The sequence below is a fragment of the Ceratotherium simum genome, chromosome 11 (genome assembly GCF_057802395.1).
Source record: "Ceratotherium simum simum isolate JZ-2026a chromosome 11, ASM5780239v1, whole genome shotgun sequence".
In the NCBI taxonomy this organism is placed as follows: Eukaryota; Metazoa; Chordata; class Mammalia; order Perissodactyla; family Rhinocerotidae; genus Ceratotherium; species Ceratotherium simum.
In genome coordinates, this window is record NC_141910.1 from 15,371,389 (window position 1) to 15,393,909 (window position 22,521).

The 22,521-nt window shown below is 52.1% G+C and overlaps 2 protein-coding genes across 2 annotated transcripts; one reads left to right on the top strand and one right to left on the bottom strand.

Moving 5' to 3' along the window:
• Positions 1-993: 993 nt before the first annotated feature.
• On the top strand, positions 994-6,905 carry TEX261 (testis expressed 261). Its single transcript, XM_004435565.3, has 6 exons — positions 994-1,123; positions 2,013-2,092; positions 3,242-3,395; positions 5,210-5,277; positions 6,011-6,113; positions 6,288-6,905. Exons 1-6 carry the CDS (start codon positions 1,054-1,056, stop codon positions 6,401-6,403), a joined length of 591 nt encoding a protein of 196 aa, XP_004435622.1. The 5' UTR covers positions 994-1,053; the 3' UTR covers positions 6,404-6,905.
• Positions 6,906-9,577: 2,672 nt separating this feature from the next.
• On the bottom strand, positions 9,578-15,485 carry ANKRD53 (ankyrin repeat domain 53). The gene is given in 7 exon segments (XM_087436600.1): positions 9,578-10,488; positions 12,442-12,562; positions 12,977-13,170; positions 13,172-13,195; positions 14,442-14,645; positions 14,964-15,158; positions 15,423-15,485. Coding segments are annotated over 7 exon segments (1,518 nt in total). The 3' UTR covers positions 9,578-9,771.
• Positions 15,486-22,521: the final 7,036 nt, after the last annotated feature.

Consider the following 22,521-nt stretch of genomic DNA (forward strand, 5'->3'; position numbering starts at 1 on the left):
AAATATCTGTTCGAGTCCCCGCTTTCAATACTTTTGGCTATATACCCAGGAGTGGAATTGCTGGATCAGATGGTAATTCTATGTTTAGTTTTTGAGGAATATGTATTTTATGCATGAAACATGTTATTCTGAAGTGAGCAGCGCACGACTCCCGGTACACATGCTTTACTTTTGCATGCCTGTCTCGGTCGCTAGATGGAGGACTTCTTGACAGGAGCGGCCCTGCTTCCTGTGCCCCGTCAGTTAACTCTGCCAGAGGTGTAGTAAATGCATCCAGCGCCTGGTGGGCGCCTTGCGTGCCCTACACTGGGCGAGTCGCAGGCGACACAAGGTGCAGAATATACCCCCAGAGGAACTCAGCCCAGAGGGAGAGTTAGGCTTGAGGATGACTGATCAAAGGCGCCCCAACTCCTGCCAGTGCCGCTTCCGAGATGTATAACCTGAGTCAAAGTAACCTTTCTTGGCCTCAGCTTCCCCATCCATAAAATGATCTACACCATCCGATCGATTTCCATCATGAACAGACCGCCTAGCCTTTAGCACAGTGCCCGGCACACGTTAGACACTCAACAATTTTGTCTCTGTTACCGGAGGTGGCAAGAGAAAGCCCCGCGGAGGCTTCTCGCCGGAGGCTGCTGGGGAGAGGACAAACGGCCCTCCCCTGCCCTGGATCCCCGTCCAAGCTGGGCGGGGGTGCACAAGGAGGGGCCGGAGGCTGCCGTCCGAGCCCCAGTACAGGCGCCGCGTCCCCGCCCCTGGGGACCGTCCTGCCTCCCCCAGGATGCATCACCGACCATCCCCTCCGTGCGGCCCCGGGAGCCTGGCGGTCCGCGAGCGCGCCGCACGGGGCAGCAGCGGTTGGCCCTCCGCGCCGGCAGGAGGCGCTGGTCCGGACCTGGCCCGCGGCGGCGCTCGGGCCAGGCTCCTCTCGGCGGCGGCGCACGGCGGGCCGCGGGGCGGGGACGCGGCGGCGGTGGCGGCGGCTCCGTGTCGCCGGAGCCTAAGCGCGCAGGCCCGTCCCGGCGGTCGGGGGGCGGGCGGGGCGGGGGCGCCATGTGGTTCATGTACCTGCTGAGCTGGCTGTCGCTCTTCATCCAGGTGTCCTTCATCACGCTGGCCGTCGGTGAGTGTGCGCGACTTCGGCCCACGCGGCTCCCGCCCCGGCATCTGTTCTCGCCGGGGTCTCATCACCAGGCTGCCGGAGCGACCCGGGAGACCCCCTGCCTGTTGCTCCCGGTCTTCGCATCCCCCACTCCTGTCCCGCCTGGCCCTGCCTCTCCTACTGACCCCAGCAGCCCAGCCTGACCGCGGCTCCTTCCAGGTGTCACAAAGTCCGCCCCAGCACTGCCCGGTTGAGGCGGACTCAAGTGCCCCTTGCCCGCGCCAAACTTGTACCCGACGGCTCCGGCCGCTCTTTCGCCTCCGGCCCTTCGTACTTCCTACTCTCTCTGACTTTGACGTGCTTCCCCCTTGTGTCTAGCTCCTACTCTTGATCTCAACTGAGATCTCACCTCCTTCGGGAAGCCCTCCTTATGAGGTTTGATAGTTCAGCAGTGCCCTGTACTTTCCCTAAAGTAGACTTGTCACACTGGAATCGCCTGACTCCCCTCCCTACTCTCTCCCTACGCCCCAAGCTGGGTCGGTGAACGGACCTTGCCTGTCTCGTGGTACTCCATTCTCAGCCCTCACCCCAGCACCTGGCCGGTACTAAGTGCCCAACAGATATTGATTGAATGAGTGAATGAAATTGCCCTTCATGGGCCAGAGGTTAACATTGTGTGCAGGCCTCAAATACGAGTTCCCATTCACTTTTATGAAATCTGCTCAGCTGCCCTGACGAAGTTTTACTTCTTCAGACTTGGGAGAGTAACACATGGGTTGTTTGGTTTGATCCTTACTTTCTGGAGTCCATGAAGGGTTGATGGGGACCCAGCTGCAGAGAGAGGGATGACCAGGATGGTGGGAGTGACCCTGGCTGATGTTCTCCCTGCTTGACCCTCTTGTCTCTGCAGCGGCTGGACTCTATTATCTGGCAGAACTGATAGAAGAATACACAGTGGCCACCAGCAGGATCATAAAATACATGATCTGGGTAAGTGGTACCTTTCCCCAGGCTTGCCCTCACTCTTGCCCTGCCTCAAAGGAGGAGGTGGGGAAAGACCCCTCTCCATGTTGTTTCCTGAACGTACCGCTCCTACCTCTCTGCCCTGTACCTTTCCTCTGGGTCTGCTCTCCTGGGTGCAGGTCTTTCCTGGCCTCCTTCCCCAAGTGGCATCGCTTCACTGCAGATCCGGTTCCTTAAGGTGACAGCTGAGTGCACATTCTCTGTTGATAGGACGATGGCTTGGCCTTTGCTTGGCTGTCTTCCATTGTCTCTTGCTCCTTGCTCTGCTCACAGCATTTAGAACTGAGAGGAACCTTAAGGACGGTTTTGAGTACTGGTTCATTGTCTTCTTTCTAATTGGATCAAGTGATTTGTCCTAAGAGGAAGACACCTCCCCTGACCCAGGCCCTGCTCTCCCCGGGTCTCATGGAAGGCTTCTCTTCCTGAAGACACAATCCTTGCCATTGATGTCAAAGCCACAGGAATGACTGCGGGTGGATGGATTTCTGCCAGCTGCAGGGAAGGCTAGGGGTGGGGTGGGGGCACATTTGGACAGGAGGAGTCCAGTGCCTCTCAAGTCACCTGCCCCTTCCATGCTGGGCATGGCCTGGGGTAGGGAGTTAGTGGTGGAGACAAGACCATAGTTCTCAGCTCTGGGTTCAGAGGCCTGGCTCGTGGGTGTTGGTACAGGAATTAGACCTTCATTCAACCAACTGCTGTTTGTTAAGCACTGACAACTATAAGTCTTTCAGAACAGTGTTTTTCAAACTGCAGGTATAATTCATTATTGGCTTGTGTAATCAATTCAGTAGGTCATGATTAGCATTTAAAAAAATGGAATAGAAAAGACTAGAATTAAAATTTGAACTTTGATCATATACATGTATGTGTTTGTTGGGGTCACAGTGTAAACTGTTTTTCTTACTATGGGTTGCTGTCAAAGCTTTGAGAAATGGCATTAAAAAATGCTGCCCTTTGGGAGCTGAGAGACTAGTTGGGGAGGTCAGACCTGTGACTGTGAACTGAAGAGAGATTGAAGCATGAACCTGGTGTTGCCCTGAGTGTGCTGGGGGTTAGTGAGTCCAGGAAGGCTGCCTGGAAGAGGCTCCCTGCACTGTGTGCCTCTGGTTGTTTCAGTTCTCCACAGCTGTGCTGATTGGCCTCTACGTGTTTGAGCGCTTCCCCACCTGCATGATTGGCGTGGGCCTCTTCACCAACCTCGTCTACTTTGGCCTCCTCCAGACCTTCCCCTTCATCATGCTGACCTCGCCCAACTTCATCCTGTCATGCGGTGAGAGGGGCAGGGTTGGGGAGGCAGCTGAGGTGGCTAGAAGTGCCCAGCTCCGTCTGGGGCACAGAAGGGGACATAGAGACAAGAGGCAAACCACTGAGGCCAGGCTGACTGGGAAGATGGGGTTCTCACATGTCAGGAGCCTAGAGTTCACCTTGACTTTAGTGACTAGAATTTGGTGGTGGTGGGAGTGGAGGGCATACTCAGGACTTTCCCAGGGAGGTAAGTTTGAAGAAGGGTTTGGGAAGAGAGGAGGTGGGTTGTCTGAGTAGTTATAGCCCCTGAGAAACCACTTGGCCAGGAAAAGTCCCTCCCTGGCAGGCAGGCAGCTCCCCATCCAGTCTCTGGCCTCATGGGGCTGTGGGCCCTGCTGCAGACAGCTGCCCTGGGGTTGACAGCCTGTCTGGAGGCCCCTGGCCCTCCTGCCTGGTCCTGCCATCACACTCTGACCCTGGGGAGGTATTGCCCCTCTCTAGGCCTTAGCTTCTCCATCTGTTCAGAAATGATGTTTGAGAGGCTCAGCCGGCCCATAGTAGGTGCTTACAGATATTTATAGATACTCGTGGAAAAGGTTTTGGAAAATGTTTGGTTACTGGGATAGTCTTTTTTCCCATTAATAATGATCATCCTGGCCTTTGGTCAGGGTAATAGATGGAATTGGGGGTTTTTAAGAGCTGCTTTTCTATTTCTGTGGGAGAACCTGGAAGAAGAGTATTTTCCACAGGGAAGGCGCAGTGTTAAAGCCGGGACTGGCCTCTGCCCTGAGGGCCTTGGTGTGATTTCACCAAAGGATTTCTTCTGCGAGGGTTGGTGTGGGGAGCCCTTCCCTGGAGACCAGGCCCCTCTGCATCTTCCCAGGGGGGAGAGCCCCCCCCACCTATTGCAGCAGGCTCCCTAGACCTGCCCTTTAGGTGCCTGAGAGGGTTTTTGTGAAAGATCTTGTGGGCACCAGGCACCATCCTATCTTCCATTGTCCCCTAGTGCTAGAGTGTGGCTAGGCATGGTAGAGCTGCGGTCCCTGCCTTAGAAGGGGAGAGGCATGAGAGGAGAAAAGAGACATGGCATTTGGCTGTGAGGCTGTGAGCGGTGTTGAGTTTGGGGGCACGCTTTGTTTTGGTGCCTGCCCTTCACCTCACCATGGGAACAGGCAGGGGTGCCTGTCTCTGAGCAGCCTATTCGATAAATTCATCTGCACGCTAAGGAGGTGTGTGTGGGTCCAGAACATACCAGTTCAGCCCACTGTGCCTTACCCTGGGGCAGATGAGGAAGGACCCCTTCCCCAGAATTTTGAGGAACCCTAAGACTGCACCCCAAAGTGTCTAGCAAACCGTGCCCTTTTATTCCTGAGGAGTGAAAGCCTCTTTATTTGAGGTGGCCTTCTCCCTGCTGCCCAGTTTGGAGTAGAGTCTCCTGGGAGTGTGTGATCTGCACACCCCTGACGTCCCCCACCCACCGCCCATGAGAGAGCTCTCTTCAGGATGCACATCCACTAAAAACCAGGTTAATTGTCACGGTGCTTCAGATTATGTAACACTGAAGTCTCTTTTTCATAACATTCAAAGAGCTTTCTTACCTACCTTCTAATTTGACTCATAAATGCCCTCTGCAGCAGGAAGGTGGGGGCTAATTCTCCCATTTTAACAGACGGGAAACTGAGTTCTGGAGAGTGGTATGTTGGCCAGAGCCACACTCTGAGTCAGGTGTAGAGTCAAGACTAAGACTCAGGGCTCCCAACTCCCAGGGGCCTTTTGAGGGTTACAGTCAAGCTTTATGTTATTCCCTTCAAACTGACCTACTCTTCGTTCCCTCAACAGGGCTAGTGGTAGTGAATCATTACCTAGCATTTCAGTTTTTTGCGGAGGAATATTACCCTTTCTCAGAGGTAAGAAGCGTTCAGTACATCAAACAGGGCGGGGAGTAAAGGGGACTTGCATGATTTGCTCTGTGAACTCAGCTGTGATTTGAAACTGAGTCTATTCAGGGATAACACATTTCAGAAACACACAGCATAGGTGATTTTAGAGAGCAGTGTGGACGCGGAGCAGGGATCCTTTTGGCTGAGGTGGGGAGGACACTACCCCGCCGTGAGTCCTTTGGGTCTCCCAGGATCCCAGCCTAACACCCTGAGGTCAGGAAGGGGCCCTGGGGCAGTGTTGTCTGACGCAGACCTCACAGGGCTGGGGTGGGCTGCAGCCCTGAACCCCGGCTCCTCCGAGGGGCCGGCCAAGGTTCTCTCCTCTCAGGATTTCTCCACACCTTGCTGTTCCAGTTTGAAGCCCTGGGGAAGAAGAAGGTCACTTCTTTGGGGAGTGTGGGTCAGTCATGGTTTTGCCCTCCATCTGTCTTCTTCAGTTCAGAGGAGTTGCTTGTCCTAGTGACCTAGATTTGGGGATTGTGGCCACACTCAGTCATCTTCAGCCTCTGCCTTTCCCTGCTGAGTTATTCTCATGTCTGAGGATGTCCTGTCTTTGCTTTCCGGGCCTGGGCCCCCTTCAGAGATCAGGTGTGGGGTCTTCTGTGCACTCTTGACCACCTCTCTAAGATACACGGTGACCACGCCCAGCCCATCCTGGCACCTCCAGGGGCACCCTCTTCTCAGTGTCTCTTGTTGCCAGGTCCTGGCCTATTTCACTTTCTGTCTGTGGATAATCCCATTTGCGTTCTTTGTGTCACTGTCGGCTGGGGAGAACGTCCTGCCCTCCACTGTGCAGCCAGGAGGTGAGAGGGGTTTGTAAGGGGTCGTGGGGGGAGGACGCCAGCAAGGCCTGAATTGGCTGGGGGAGCCAGAGCCCAGCCCTGTGGTGGAGGCACTTGGGCTCCGGGTGGGGAGAGCTGTGTTCACATTCACACGCACACACACACACACTCATCTCCCTGCCTGTGTCTCCACAGATGACGTGGTCTCCAATTACTTCACCAAAGGCAAGCGGGGCAAACGCTTAGGGATCCTGGTTGTCTTCTCCTTCATCAAAGAGGCCATTCTACCCAGTCGTCAGAAGATATACTGAGCCCCTTGGGGAGGGGGTGTGGGGGCAAGATCAGGAGAGTCAGGCCCTGGGCCTCTGCACTAGGTTGGGCTGTGAGCCTGGGAGACACCTTCCCCTAGCCCTGGCCCTACTTCCCTTGATTCTCCCTGAAGCCCCCATCCCCACCCTCAGGAGGCTCAGCTTGGCTCATTTCTGATGCTGCTAGAGGCTGTGACCTCAGAGGGCACCAGGGAGGGTGGCAGAGCCTGCTTAGCAGGAGGTCATAGTCCACCTGGTTGTGCAGAAGCTGAGCTCCCTCTGGCCCTCCCCGTCCCCTTCTGTGATGGGTCAGGAGGATCTGGCTCAGCCAGGGCAGCCAGGGCAGGAGCCGTGAAGCTGGAGAGCAGACAGTGATAAGTCCTCTGGGCAGATGGCCCTGGGGACGGGCCATGGCTTGGCACTTCCAAGAGAAATAGATTTTGCTGTTGAACTGTGATTTCTGTCCAAGTGCTGATTCTCATTTGAATAAAGATTCTAGGTGGCACTGTTTGCCTTAATGCCCTGAAAGTTCATCTTCCTTTCTTCCTGCCCATCTCCTGCCCTGGACTGGACTGGCTTTTCTGCTCCAGGGGCTCCTTTTCTGGGTTTGGGTCTTGCCCTTCTGAAGGGACTGTTCTTGTGGCCCTTAGAGGAAGGGGGCAGAGAGGAGGAGCTGAGTCTGGTCAGGGGGTGGGGGTTCGGGGTGGAGGCAGCCTGTCTTATGCCTCTCCTTTTTCTTCTCTCTCTTCTTTTCCCAAGGCTCTGTGACTGTCAAGCTGGGGGCAGAGAGGGGACAGTTTGGGACTGGGTTAGATTTTCAGAAGAACATCTACAATATCCTATTTATGTCTTCCTTTGGGGAAAAAGCAGTGGTTTCTGGCTGAATCTGTCTCAGGCTCAAGGAGAAACAAAATAAAAATTGACTTCCAGGCAGCCTGGGCTACAGCCTCTTTTGTAAGAAATGGGACTGGCAGGAGGAGCTGCTTGTCACTCAAAGAGCTCACAAGGCCTGGCCCTGTCTCCTGTGTGCTCTTGGCTCCTGGGGAGATGACTCAGTCTTCCAAGAAGGCCAGCCAGGTCCCCGCACAGACCAGCATTGTTGACCTTGCACCCCAACTCCAGTGCCTTGCAAGTACTCAACTGTACAGACTGGAGTACAGTCCCCGTGAGAGCCGTTACTGGCCGTGTCCTACACCTCAAAGCGAGGCTGGCAGGTGCAGAGATGGATTGCACTCATGTGGTACCTTTAAGCCACTGGGAAGACCCCTGTGCTTGAAAATCTTTCCTCTGGTCCTGCCTCAGGTCCCAACATAGCCCTTCATTTCCTTGGCTTTAGCATTTCCTGTTCTCTTAAAAATAGCAGCCTTCCCCTTCCCTGGGAGGAGCAGCACATTTTCGTCTTCTTGGTGGGAATGAGATTGCCAGGCCCTTTTATCCTGTGCAGACAAGGGGGGACAGGATAGAGGACACTGGGGGCCAGCGTCATCCTCACTTCTGGGCCAGCAGCTGGCCCTGTTCTCCCTTGCTGTCCATTTCTTTGATCCTCGTCCCAATGATGTGGCTTCACCCCCTCTGTTCACTGCACTGCCGTGCTCTCCCAGGGGTTGCCAGTGGCCTTGTGCCAAATCCAGCAGACCCTTCTGATAGCCTTCTGGATCTCTGCAGCACCCGACAGGGCTGATCACCCCCAGCCTCTTGAGTCGCACTTCCCTGGCACTTCTGTGGCTGGTTCTCCTCCTACCTCTCTGGCTGCTCCTCTCAGTGTCCTGTGCCAGCTTCTCCACTCGCCCCATGCACAATGGGGTTTCTCAGGGTTCTGTCGTGGGCTCCCTGGAGGAGCTCCTCCACGCTGATGGCTTCAAGGACTCTGCCAAGGAATTGAGAGTTGACCTCCAGCCCCCAGCATCCCTCCTGGTCGTATGAACCACAGTTCTGCTGCCTTTGGGTGCACAGACAACTCTCCTGGCCCGGATGGCACTTGTGGCTGTCCTCTGCAAACCTGCCTTTTTTTGGTACCTGCCGTGGCCCTAAGATCACTCAGGAGCCAGACCAGAAACCTGCTTTCTATCCCTGCTTTCTCTTTCTGCCCCTCACATCCAACCTCTAAAAACTGTCAAGTTTACCTTCTTAACATCTCTTAATGTGAACCACTCCCACTGTCATCAGCTTTCACCTGGATTATTGTGATAGCCTCCTGCTTCTCTAACCCACAGCCAGAGTTGTCTTTCTAAATTGCATAGTTGATCAAGTCACTCCCTGGCCTACAACCTTCCATGGCTCCCCACTGCCCTCAGAGTAAAGTCCAGACCCCTTAGCATGGCTCGTGAGACTCTAGTGTCCTGGTTCCTGCTCGCCTCTCTGGTCTCAGCACTTGCCACCTTGCACTCTGCGTCCCAACCTCCTTTATCCAGAGATGCCACTTTGATTCCCCTTTCTTCTGCTCTGAAGGCACCTGGGTACCTTCCCTGTCAACTCTCAACTTAGATTTCACTTCCTCCCAGGAGCTTTGAGTGTCCCCTCTCCCGCCAGCATGCCACACAGATCACCCTGGGCTTACTTGCTACCTTAGCAGTCTGCCTCCCCACTAGACTGTAAGCTCCTTGAGGGCAGGAACTGTCCTTCAATTTTTGTATCAACAGTGCCTGGCTTGGTGCCTGGCACATAGAAAGCACTAAATAAATGTTTGTTTAATGAATGATTTGTAGTGATGTGTGCGGGGGATAGCAGGGGATCCAGGGTAGCTTCCTGGAGGAAGTACGAATGCTTTCATAGTCTCAAACTGAAGCTGTAGGTCTGTCCTCCCTCCCTCCCCCACATATGCTGCCTGTGCCTCCCTGAACTGCAGAAACCCCAGTGGCAGCTAGGAATGAAGGATGGCAGCCCATAGTGGCAGGGAAGCCCTTGGCAGGGTGACACATTAGCTGTTTTCCACTCCATTCTGGATCTGGAGACGAAGAGTGAAGCTTAGAGCCTGCAGCAGGAAGGACTTAATCTGAACAAGAGGCAGAATTTCCCAGTGGTCCCTCATCCTAGAAGCTTTGTCCCTGGTGGGCTGTTGGGTTGGGGTAGGGGGCAAAGGGGACACCAAAGTGTTACTTGTAGAATGCTAGGGCCCAGGATAGAGACTGACTCCCACTCTGAGCCTTGGGCCGCTGCCCTAACTTGGATCTCCTGGAGGGTCCAACAGATTCTTTGTGGAGAGAAGGGAGACCTGGGGTCTGGGCTTTTGTTGAGGGGAGGGGGCTCCGATCCTTGAGCTTGGGAGTGGGAAGCCTGTGGACAGTCCTCCCCCTTCCTCACCATCCACATACGAGTTGCCACACCTCAGCCTTCATTGGGCTGCCTCAGGTCCAGAGGCTACCAAAATAAGTTTATGGGGGGGTTTGGGGGAAGGACAGAGTGAGGAGCCCTTGATGGGCTTGCACAGCTGCCAGGAAGGCTTCATCAAATGTCTCACGCAGGTTCATGGCTAGAGTATCAGTCCAGAAGGTGTCTTCGCCGAAGTGCCGCTTCCGGGGCACGTCCCTCATGCTGACAGAGTAAAAGCCCTGGGGCACCTTCATCCTGTACGGCTGCACTGAAGGGTACAGCTGGCGGACTATCACCTCGAAAGGCAGCCGGGGAACAGGCGCCACCGAGTGGCCGGCCACCGTGCGCAGGCGCGCGCCGCCGTGCCCATTGGACCTCACCTGGAGGAAGCTGTGGAAGTCGTGCTCTGGCCTGGGGTCTGGATGCACGCCCAGGCGGATGCCCTGTGGGTAGCTGATCTGGATGCTGGGGGATCTGGCAGGGTTGTTGCTAAGATTCCACAGCTTGGGTCGGCTGACCATGGGCCGCGTGTAGATGGGCCTGGGCATCACCAAGGGTGGCAGCTTGAGCTGCAGTGTCTGTCGCAGGCGTGCCTCTGGGGAGGGGTGGAAGCTTTTGGGAGGCCACAGTCCCCGGTGCTTGGTCTTGGAGAGGGTGATGGCCCGGGGTGGAGCATGGGGCTCTTGCTCAGTGTTGCCCATTAGAGATTGGCCTCCGGGCAGCAGCTTGCGATGGAGCCACTTTTTGAAGTCAGCTTCTCTCAGGCTTTGGTGCTCTTTCTGCAATGTCAGAGGGCACAAGATAGTTGTGGAACGCTACTCCCGCTGTGCTTCTGTGGAAGGAGGCCCTGTGGCTATAGCCCTTGGAAACCTCAGGTCTGATTGGCCAGATACAGTCCTGCCCCAGCGGAGCCCTGAGTCTGATGGGAGAAACTCTGGCCTTATGGGAGCCTTCATTCTGATGGGGAGACGATTGCCCAAAGGGAGCCCCTGGGCTGATGGGGCAGATAGAGCCTCTCTCATAGAGGGGGGTCTCCAATCTGATGGAGAGACAGCCTCCATCCTAGGTGAGGCCTCCAACTTGAGGGGAGAGACACAGTTCCTGCCCTACAGAAAACCTCCAGTCTTATGGGGGAGACAAGCCTGCACCCCACTAAAGGAGTCCTCAGTCTGATAGTGGAGGCATGTCCTGCCTCCTAAGAGAGTGTCTGGTTTGATGGGGGGAAAAGGCAAATGAGATGTGCAAACTGCACACTTGACCCTGGAAGGAGAAAGCAGAAAGGCTTGGAAAGCCTGGAACTGGGTGCAGCAACTCTAGGCAGGCTTCTTGGAAATGGTCAACGTTGAGCACTCATGTAGGGGGGATACAGTTGGCTGGCTCTCCAGGCTGGGTGGTAATGACTCGGTCTGTCTCTCTGTTCTTGCCTCCACTAGAGTTGAATCTTCAACCCTCAGCTTCAAGTTGAGCCTCCACTAGACTTGAACTGCCCCATTCCAACCCACTTGTCTCAGTGTCGCACTTCCCAGACTGTTGCTGAGCAATCTCAGGTGGTTTAGAGATTGACCCAGCTCCAGAGGTAGGCTCTGATTAGGCTAAGCTAATCATAATAATTCCATCAGCCTTGCCCTAGACCTGGGTCAGGCAGCACATGGCTTTCCTTTAGCTCTAGGGATTGGAACAAGAATGGACATATGATCCAATTGAGGCCAATGAGCGATGAGGGGAGATCTGCAAAGGGCTTCTGGGAAAGTTGAGAGCCACAGGAACAGATGGGCTTTGCCTCCTCTGGACACGTGTGACTTTGAGGACTAAGTGACACCGACAACAGAGGAGGGTAGGGCTGAGAAAACTGGCAAGAAGTGCAGCTGGAACAGAGCTGGAGTACTGGATTTTGCCAGCCCCGAAGCCCTCCCCACTTCTGGATCCACTTAGGATTCCCAGCATCTACTTTCTGGGCTTTCCAGTTCTTGCATCCTATGTAATTATACCTGCTTAAAATCCTTTAGTTACTTCCCTCCTTCCCCATCCAAGGTCTGTCATTGATCTGGGCCCCTGCCAAATATCTAGCTTGTCAATCTCCAACTCACATCTGACCCCCTCGCTGTACTGAATTTGCACTTCTCAGCATACACTATGCTTCCATGTGCCTCATGCCTCTCTATACCTGGTCAGCCCTTCCCTACTTCTTCATATGGCCCACTGCTGCCCATCTTTAAAGACTCATCTTAAGCATTACTCCTCTGGCACCCCCCTGAACCCGCTCCTCCTCTATGGGAATATAACCCACTTCCCCTACTAGACTCTAAGTTCCTTGAATGAAGGGACCACATCTCATTTGTCTTTGGAGCTTCAGGGTCTAGCAGGTGCCCAGCAGAGTGAGTGCTCAGGGTCTGTTGGAAGGATGGATCTTTTTAACCAGTGTGTCCCAATATAGGCAGGGCCTGAGTCTCGTTAGAGATTCTCCTCATCCAGAAGGAGGCAGTGCACTAGGAGGGGCTCTGTAAATACTTGCTGATTTAAGCTATATTTGCTTTCTAACACAAGACTTTTGACCTAAAAGAGTGGCTTATAAGGGTGGAATTTCAGTCAGAGGAGGAGGAGAGGCAGGCTCTTTCTGGATGGGACTGCTTCTAGCCACTCTTCTGACTAACTGCACGGGTGTCCCTGCCTCCTCTATTTATGTGCCTGGACAGCAGCAGATGCCTGGCGCCCCTGCCTGCCCTCTCCCTTACTTGATATTCAGTCAGGTAGTCCTGCTCCATGAGGGTCAGCTGGTCCTTCAGCCTCTTCAGTTTCCCCATCTCACGAGCAAAGTTCTTCTTGTCCCATTTCCACATAGCATCCTTTAAGAACCTGGGGCCAAGGTGGGGGTGTGTCATCCCCCCCTGACTGAGCTTCAACCTGGGCTGGGAAGACTGGCTGCTGCTGAGGGCCTGGATGGGGATGGGAGGAGCTGCCAGAGACAGGGTTCCCACTGCCCAAGGCCCCTCTGGCTAACTGCTTCTTTAGAGGTGAGAGGAAATCACCACCCTCCTGCTGAGTAGCCAGGGTCTCAGGGCAAGGAAGATGGGCAATGCTGAGTCCACAGGGGCCAGCCCTTGTGGAAAGCCCTGGGAATAATATCCTGGAAGGGGCCTCCTCAGCAGACTTGTCCCCTAGCCATCTGGCTTCCCAGACCCTCCTTTTAAAGGCTCAGCCTTGGGCGAGGCCCTAGGGGAAGGGCTGGCAGGGAAGGGATGGCAGGCTGTGGGTGGTTCTCACCCTCACCGGGCACAGATGCGGTGATTCCATATTTTGCAGTAGTCGATGGGCTTGCAGCCCATGGCATCCCGGGCGTGGACATTGGCGCCATTTTCCACCAGGACCTTCACACAGCTCAGCAGGCCCTCACGGGCTGCCAGGTGCAGGGGCGTGGAGCCGTTGCATGTCCGACTGCGGAGGGCCCCGGCAAGGGGAAAAAGGGCAGAAAGGAAGGACAAAGGGCATCTGTCCATCAGATAGGTGGGCAAACCAGCTTCCAGGTCTGCTCTGCCACCAGCCTGCTGGGTGATCCTGGCATGTCCCTTCTCCTCTCTGTGCCTCAATTTCCTCGACTGTAGAAGGAGGGCTTGGACTACATGAACAGTAAAAGTCTGATTCTGGTGACATATGACAGTTAAGAACTGCTAGAAGGAGAGCTGGGTTGGCTAGAGCTCAGAGACCACTAACCTCATCCACTCTTAAATCAGCCAGCCCTCCTGCCCCTTCCCCGTGCCTGGCTGTGGCCCACAAGGCCTGCATGACCTGGGCCCTGCCTCCTCCTCAACCTCATCCTCCAGACTTTGCCCCACTCTTTCCCAACGTGTGGCTTTTGCACATGATGTTCCCTCTGCCTGGAACTTCTTCCTGGCTCTTTGCATGGCTAGCTCACTCTTTGCAGGTTCAATTTGAATGTCACCTCCATAGGGGTAACTGCCTCTTCCAAAACATATCCTCTCCCTGCCCCCTTTACTCACCACCCCCTACTCTGTTTCCTTCATAACCACTTACTACGTTCTGTCATTTTGTTCATTTATTAGTTTGCTAATTTACTGTCTGCTGCACTAGTATATCAGCCTCACGTGGGCAAGGACCATTTCTGTGTGTTCACGGCTATATTCCTCAACTCTGGCAGGATACTGAGCACAGTGCATGCTCCATGAATATTTTGAATGGATGCAGCCTCCCAAATGCCATCTATGCACTTTCCATGCATTTTTCGATTATCACAATAGTCTCATGTGATTGGCACTGTCATCCTCCCGAATTGCAGTTGAAGACATGGAGGAAATAGTTCCCAAACTTTGCTGCAAATTAGGAACACCTGGGGATCTTTTAGGCCTTCCAAAGCCCAGGCCACACCCCAGACCAATGACATTACAGCCTTTGATTGGAGCACAGGCATTGGTATTTTCGAAACTCCCCAGGTGATTCCAATGTACTGACAGGTTTGGGAACCTGAGGCTTAGAGTTGAGCGACTTGCCTGAAATCTCACTGTTCACTAGCAGGTGGCAAAGCTGGGACATCAACTAGGTCTGTCCTCTCCCAAGGCCCGATCTCTTTACTACACCACGTGGGCTCCCTGACTGCTTTATGTGGGACCCAATCCTTGTCACCCCACAGCCCCTCCCCCTGTGCTGCATGGATCTGCCTGCCTGGAAAGGGAGTTCCTATCAGCCCAGCCTCCAAGCCACTCTTCAAGTCAGGCTGGACTCACGTGTTAAGGGCCGCCCCTTGCTTAAGCAGATAGTGAATGCAGGGGAGGGCTGTGGTCTTGTTGTTCCTGTGGATGACGAGGTGCAGGGGTGTCTGGCCATTGTTGGTGGGCAGGTTTACTGGAAACTTGTACTCCTCTACCAGGACCTGCAGGCATGCCAGCTTGCCGCTCTGGGCTGCAAAGTGGATGGCAGTGAAACCCTGTGGGGGCCAGAGGAGAACAGGAAGAGGCTGAGCAAGATTGGGGCCCCAGGATCCACAACCTAACCTACACAGCAATTTCTTGGGGGTACCCTTCCCCTCTTCCCTGTGCCTCAAGAGTTGCGCACACTCCTTTCCCACTGCAGTATGTGCTCACCCTTTCTCGCTGCCCCCAAAATGGCCCTCCCACAGAAGGTGAATGAGGACGATCTACCCAGAAAAGGACATCTCCGGATGCTCCATAGTCAGATCTGCGCCAGGGCACCACTATGTGAGGAGCTCTTTGTGAGGTGGAGAGGACTTCAGACAAGGCCTTACCTTGTCGTCGGCCGGGATTTCCCCACGGTCCCGGTTCAGACAGAACCGCAGCCATTCCAGGTTGCCCAACGCGGCCGCGAACAGCTGGTAGTAGCTCCCGATCGCCCTCTGGTCCCCCTCATCGACGGGGCTAGAGGCAGTGCGGGGTAGGGGCGAAGTGAGCAAGGAAGCGGCCATCCCGGCTGGGCGGCCTGCGGGGGGCGCCGCGTGGGCGAGGGCGGCACTCGCGCCCCTAGGCGTTTGTGCAGCCCGGGCAAGGCGGGCTTGGTCGGCGGGCAATGAGAAGGCGACCTTCGTCGAGGGCCCCGGGCTCCTCTCAGGAGGTAAGCCGGGCCCCAGCCTGCCTCCCCGGGCTCCTCGGGCCGCACAACCGCCCCGGCCCGCTCCAAGTCCTGCCCTCCCGGGAGGCGCTGAGCGGGTTTCCCGCGCCCCGCAGCAGGGCCACCGAATCCCGGCCCACCTGGGCTGCTTGGACGCCGAGTCACTCCTGGTGACCTTCGAGACTTTCTCCGCCAGCTGCATGGAGACCCCGTGTTGTTAGCGGCGCTGCCCTCCCCGCCCGCCGAGAGGCACCGCCGCGCCCGCAGTGTCCCGCAGCTGCCCGCCCGCCGAGGCTCGACCGCGCTCCGAGCGCAGACCGCCAGGGTCCGGCCGCCTCCCTCGCTCAGGGGCAGAGCCGGGCGCCTCCAACGGCCCCTGCCGCTGCCCACACCGCCACCCCAACCGCCCAGGCCCTCTCGTCCTGGAAACTCCGCTTCAAACACACGCAACAAGACGAAAGACACCTAGCTTTTGTTTCTGATTATAAAATTTATAAGTGCTGATTGTAAAAAAAAAAAAAAACAAAGGACAACGAGGAAATTAAAAATCACAATCCCATCATCCAGAGAAATCAAGGTCTATTACGATACACATATCGTATATACATTTTGGACCTCTTTTCGTTTAGCGTTGTATTATGAGCCAGCTTCCACTGGCATCCGCAAGAACTGAAGGTACATTATGACGCAACCGAAGCCCAGCATCTAATGGATGCGCTGTCACTTCACATGCGGCGCAGAAAACAGAATGGCTGGTTGTTTTCTTGGGATGGATTCTGGAAGTAGAATTACTAGGTGAAAGAGAATGAACTTTTTTTGTGTGTGGGGAAAATTGGTCCTGAGCTAACATCTGTTGCCAATCCTCCCCTTTTTGCTGAGGAAGATTAGCCCTGGGCTAACATCCCTGCCCACTTTCTCTGTTTTTGTATATGGGACGCGGGCACAGCATGGCCGGATAAGCAGTGCGTATGTCGGCGCCTTGGGATCCGCACCCTCGAACTCTGGGCCACCAAAGCAGAGCGCACAAACTCAACCACTACGCCACCGGGCCGGCCCCGGGAGTGAACATTTTTAAGCTTAAGATATGTATTTCCAAACGGCCCTCCAGCAAGGTTTTATACCACTTACACTTCCTCCTGCAGCGATGCAGGTACTGCGCGTCAGCCGTGTGACTTGGGGCACGTTACTTGACCTGTGTCTTAGTTTCTGCATCTGCAAAATGGGGATTATGGTACTTCTGTCAACCTAAATAAGTAAACTGAGGCAAGCTCCAGAAAAAGGAATGAATTTATTCAGGAATAGCAGAGGAATTGAAAATCGGGGCAAGCAAACTACGGTGAACCATAGGCAAGTCTGAACAAAGGGAAGGTCAGCTTTTCTTAGGTTTCAGATGGAAACTGGGGCGGGAAGTTTCGAATAAAAGTTCACTGGAGAAGAACCAGAGTTCGAGGTTGTGGTGGTTTCTTACTGGCAGCAAACGGCGGTTCGTGAGTGTTGCTAGGACAGAGAGGGCTCTTCCTTTTCTTAAAAGCAGGAGATGAAATTCCCATGTGAAAAAGGTCCTCCCTTGCACCAGAAGAAAAGTGACATTCCCATCATCACGGATAAGAAGTTGAGACACAGAGAATTTTATACTAACAATTCTATACAAACAGACCCTGTTGTCTTCCTTCTTCCCGCTGGTTCTGCAGGCAGCAACGAGCGGTACATGCGTGAGAGCGCCCCCTTCAGGGCTTCCTGACTCCATTTTAAATGAAGTTTTCCTTTATTTTCACGTTTCCCAAGGAGGGAAGGAATGCGAGCGGTGGGACCGAGGCTAGCTGAATAAATGCTATCTACGAATTTGCTATTATTAAAAAAGGAACTATTCAAACCCTCACCAGCACTGGATATTATGATTTTAATAAACATTTGCTAATTCGGTAGTGGAAATGGTATTCTAGTTTGACTCTTTGATTACTAGCAAGAGTTAATTATCAGTGTTTTTCTCTTCTGGGAATTATCTGTTTATTCATTGTTCTTTGAGGGTCTTAATATGTTTCTTATTCATTTGTAAAACTTATTAGCATAGTAACCCTTTCTATATATTTGTTGTCAATATTTTCCTCAGTTTGCCTTTTAACTTTTTGCAGTATACAGTAGCCAAGCAGTGGATGTTGCTTGAATCAGTGTTGAGTGTTGCTGAACCATCCACATTCTCACGCCTTCTCAGGGGGAACAACCCCAAACTTCTCAGAGGGCTTCTGAGGCCCCAGGGTCAACTGTAGGCATACCTGACCGCACCACATACTTCTAACCACCTTCTCCTCCCTGTGCCCCAACATCCCAGGTATTTCCCCTGGGAAAATCTAAGAAGGAGGGGGGAAGTCTTTTAAGACCACAGTGACCTGCAGGGAGGGACAAAAATTCAGATTCTCCACCCAGAAGCACCTCTACCCCTTTCCACAAAAACCTCCTCTGGCAGCCCACTTGCCTCCCACCCCCAGTGGAAGTCAGCACCCCTCCCAAGCAGCTTAAAAACCAGCCAATCCTACGGGATCTCTGCCCCAGGTGGGGCCTTAGCAACTGGCTTCAAATTAAGATAAAGTGACAATGCTTTGCAAGGACAAAGTTTGAGGATTTCCTGGCAGCTGCAGGATTCTGGGGGCTGTTGCTTCTGGGGTATTAGGATCCTAATGATAACAAGACCCTATGTGTGTTTGGGGTTGGAGAGTGTGTCTCAGGACCTCTTCAAGTTCACTCTCATTATCTTCACCTGGGGTGTCTTGGGGTCTCTATAGCAGTAGTTACAACTCTGGCTGTACTATATTAGAATCACTTGTGGGGAAAATACCAATGCAGGGGACTTATGCCTATGGATTCAGATTAACTGATCGGGTTTGGAGCCTGGGCATTGGTATTTTGTAAAGTTCTCTGGGTGATTCTCATGTGCAGCCATTCTTGCCTCAGTCCTCTTCCTGGGGAGGCAAGAGGCTGCAGGTGATCCTGAGAAAGGAAAGTCACTAGAGTGAGGCAGGATATAGGATCAGAGCAGAGTCTTTGGGAAGAGAGGATGCCGTTCCCTAAAGACCCCTTGGCTGGAGCCAGAGCCGCGAAGTTGGGCAGACAGACAGTGCCTGGTGGAACAACAGAAGCCAGACCACGGGGAGGGCAGACCGCAGAAAATGCCCAGAGAAACAGTTAATTTCCTCTCTGGAAGTGGATGGTAAGGATATGGCTCCTGAGAAACTGGTCTCTACTGCCCCCTAGCAAGGGAGATGGAAGGCTGAGGGAGGAGGCACACCCAGAGAGCAGTGGAGGCGGTGCCTCAGAGCCGGTCTCCACACTCCAGCTCCTCTTCCCTGTTCTCTGACCACCTCAAGATCCTTTGGAAGTTAAACTCTTTTGGATTGAGTTCCTGTCACTTTCAACTGAAGCCTGACTAGTAAAAAGCTCCTGAGGTTAAATCTTCTGTAGGAACAAATAATTGGGATTAGTGGGGTGGTCCCTGAAAGGAACTGTGTGGTCCAGAGCACTGTGAAACCGCAGGGGACACTGGAACCTCTTCCTGAGCTGTCTTCCCAGGGGTGGATGTGCACCCCAGGGAAATGGCCAAGTAAGTGAAACTGAAGAATTATGCTTTGAGTGCTGGAACCAGTTTGTTTGAGCAGGAGCACATCCTCACCTGGACTAGAATCAGGGGAGGCTGACACTTTCTCTGTGATCTGGCAGGGCCTAGCATGTCTCCTGAGGATGGTAGCAGGACAGGGGATCTTGGCTGCAAGCAGTCGAAGTCCTTGAGTGGCAGGTCTGGGTTCTGGCTTTGGTAGTAATGGGGTTGAAAACAGGACTGACCGACTTTTAGGTCAGCACCCTGGGGTATCCATTTGTAGTTGTGGGGGGAGGAATAATGCTACCTTGATGGGGTAGACACTCCCATCTGGGGGAGAAAAGAAGCTTGAAAGACAGGTCCTAATAGGTGGGAGAGAGAATGCCTGCCTCTTGAGACCAGATTTGGAGAAAGACAGGTCTCCAGGTTCCACCACATTGTGGGGGTGCAGATGGAGTCTCAAGACAGGAACCCCAGAGAACAAGTCATATCTCTTACACCAGATTTCCAAGTCGTGTGCCCATTTCCTTCTCTTCTTCCCAGGACTCCCAGTGAGTGTGCCAAATCTGAATGTGTCCTTTTCTTCAGCCTCAGAGCAATTCCAAGGGATCAGCAGAACCCTAGCTAGGCTGGCGTCTTCTCCCTTTCACCGAATGTCTCACAGATTGGCAATTATTGTGAGGCTCCTAGTTCCAACGAGATTATTTAATCAGACTAGCATCTGAATATCATGCTTAATTCAGATGATCCCAGAAGGGATCTAAAATGAAATTCCAATGTCTCTTGGATTGCTGAGACCTAGAATAAGTTTGTCTCAAATGCCTGTGCCCAACTTCCACTTCTGGAACAGTGGCATGAGGAGCTCTATGGACTTGATCCCCAGGAAACAAACGTAACTAGTAAAAATTATTTTACAAACCAACAGTTAAAGTCTCTGGAAATTGTCCTGAGAGCATACAGCAAGTGAAGAAACATTTATTCAAGACCATCTTCAGAATCTCAGTAAGAAGAGCAAAAGCCTGTGGCACCTAAGCCACAACCTGCTCTCTCCTCCCCTCTCCCCATCTCAGAGCAATGACTGAAGTTCTGATCCAGGTGGGTGTGGCTAATAAAATAGGCTCCCTTTCCCCTTAGCTCCTGGTGAAGAGATCTAGTATCTCATTGGGAGGAGCAGGCTGCCAGCATTTCTCATCATCGCTTCCCCGCTCAGCTCCAAGTTGTAGAGGCTGAATTCCTGGTGAGTGCAGCCAAGAGTTTGGGGGCTCCCTTCTTCCATCCAGCCCCCACTCACAGGGCAGAAGCATGACAGGCTGAAAATATTGGGGCTCTGATCATCCTTGTCCCAACTTACCTGCTCATGGCACAGAGGTTCCATGTTGGGGAAGGCAAACTGAGTGGACCAGAGGCTGCCGCCCCTGCCCCAGATCCTGCTCATAAAGCAGGATGTCACTCTCAGAGTTGTGAGCCACTGTCCCTGCCCTTAGCTCCACAACAGATACTCAGAGCTTACGCCCAGTCAATCCATAAGAACTGAGAGCTCCAAGGCTCTCACAAAAGGAACTGACTTTATTTGAGACAAAATGTGGGGACATTCAAACTTAAGAGTGCTCTGAAAACCATGGCAATTTTGGTGGTAAGCAATTAAAAACAACAAGCCAAACTGTAGGGCAGCCAGTTTACCAGAGAGAACCAAGGAAAAAGAGCTTAGAAGAGCCCTCTTAGGGTCAGAACAAACCTCAAAGACTGGCTTCAAAACTACCTCCACAAGGGATCCAAATTTAATTGAATCAGACTCTGGAGCAATTTATGCCCTAGGACATTGTTGAAAATAGAGCAATAAGCTGGCAATTAGTAGAGCCTAAAAATTGAGTATAATACCAGCAGAGGCAGACAGTTTAACAGAGAGATCAGGAAAAAAGACAGTCCAAGAGAGTCCTGCTAATAGTGCCATCCCAGATTGACCATACACATGCCCAGGGATGCATCCTCTAAGCAGTCATATCAGAGGCTTCACACTGAGGGGTAAAAAGACTTCACTAAAATAGTACATTGAAGTCACTAAACAAGTAAACAAGCAAACAGCAACAAACAAACCCTGTAGAAGCAGATGGGGAAATCAGTGTCTGCAGTTGCTATAATATATTACCTAAAGAAACCCAGTTTTCAACAAAAAATTATGAGACATACAAAGAAACACAAAAGTGTGTTTTTGTTTTCAACAAAAAATTATGAGACATATAAAGAAACACAAAAGCAGGAAAAAAAGCAAGCAACAGAAACTGTCTGTGAAAGGGCATGGATACCAGATTTAACAAACCAGGACTTCAAAGCAGCCATTATAAGTATGTTCAAAGAACTAAAGGAAACCATTCTGAAAAGAAGTAAAAGAAGGTATGACAATGTCTCATCAAATAAAGAATACCAATAAAGAGAAATTATTTTTTAAAAAAGAACCAAGTGAGGGGCTGGCCCCGTGGCTTAGTGGTTAAGTGCGCGCACTCTGCTACTGGCAGCCCGGGTTCAGATCCTGGGAATGCACCAACACACCACTTGTCCGGCCATGCTGAGGCGGCGTCCCACATACAGCAACTAGAGAGATGTGCAACTATGACATACAACGATCTACTGGGGCTTTGGGGGAAAAAAGGGGAAAAAAAAAAGGAGGAGGATTGGCCATAGATGTTAGCTCAGGGCCGGTCTTCCTTGGAAAAAAAAAAAAAAGAAAAAAAAAGAACCAAGTGAAAATTCTGGAATTGAAAAATACAATAACTGCAATAAAAAATTCATTAGAAATTCTCAACAGTAGATTTAAACTTGCAGAAGAAAGAATCAACAAACTTGAAGATAGGCCAGAAGAGATTACACAATCCAAAGAGCAGGGATAAAAAAAGAATGAAGAAAAATGAACAGAGCCTCAAAAAAATATATGGGACATCAGTAGGCACACCAACATACACAAAATGGGAGTACCAGAAGGAGAGGTAAGAGAAAGGAGCACAAAAAATACTTGAAGAAGTAACAGCTGAAAAAGATTAATCTACATATCTAAGATGCTCAACAAACTCAAAGTAGGAAAACACAAACAGATCCACACCCAAGAAATCACACTAAAAACACTGAAGACAATGAGAAAATTTTGAAAGTAGCAAGAGAAAAATGATTCATCACGTACAGGGAAACTCCAGTAAGATTAACAGCTGACTTCTCATCAGAAATAATAAGGCCATAAGGCAGTGGGATGACATATCCAAATGCTGAAAGAAAAAAAGAGTCAACCAAGAATCTTATATCCAGCAAAACTATCTTTCAAAAATGAAGATGAAATAAAGACATTGCCTGACAATCAAAAACTGAAAGAATTTGTTGCTTGCAGCCCTGCCTTACAAAAATTACTAATTGAGAGTCTTCAGGCTAAAAGCAAGTGACCCTATGCCATAATTGAATCCTTGCAAAGCAAAAACAAAAGTAAGAAAAAAACCCAAAGAGCACTGGTGAAGATAATTATGTATTATAAAAGATAATATAAATGTATATTTCTTCTCCTTTCCTCTCTTAACTGATTTAAAAAGAAATTGTATAAAACAATATGCATATAATTGTACTGTTGGTCCTATAACATATAAAAATATAATATAGTTGACAATAACAA

Bases quoted from the DNA above. Each gene is read 5' to 3' on its own strand.
- TEX261 (XM_004435565.3), top strand. From the start codon at position 1,054: ATGTGGTTCATGTACCTGCTGAGCTGGCTGTCGCTCTTCATCCAGGTG. The intron at 5,278-6,010 runs GTAAGAAGCGTT...TCTTGTTGCCAG, and splicing joins AATATTACCCTTTCTCAGAG to GTCCTGGCCTATTTCACTTT. The intron at 6,114-6,287 runs GTGAGAGGGGTT...GTGTCTCCACAG, and splicing joins CTCCACTGTGCAGCCAGGAG to ATGACGTGGTCTCCAATTAC.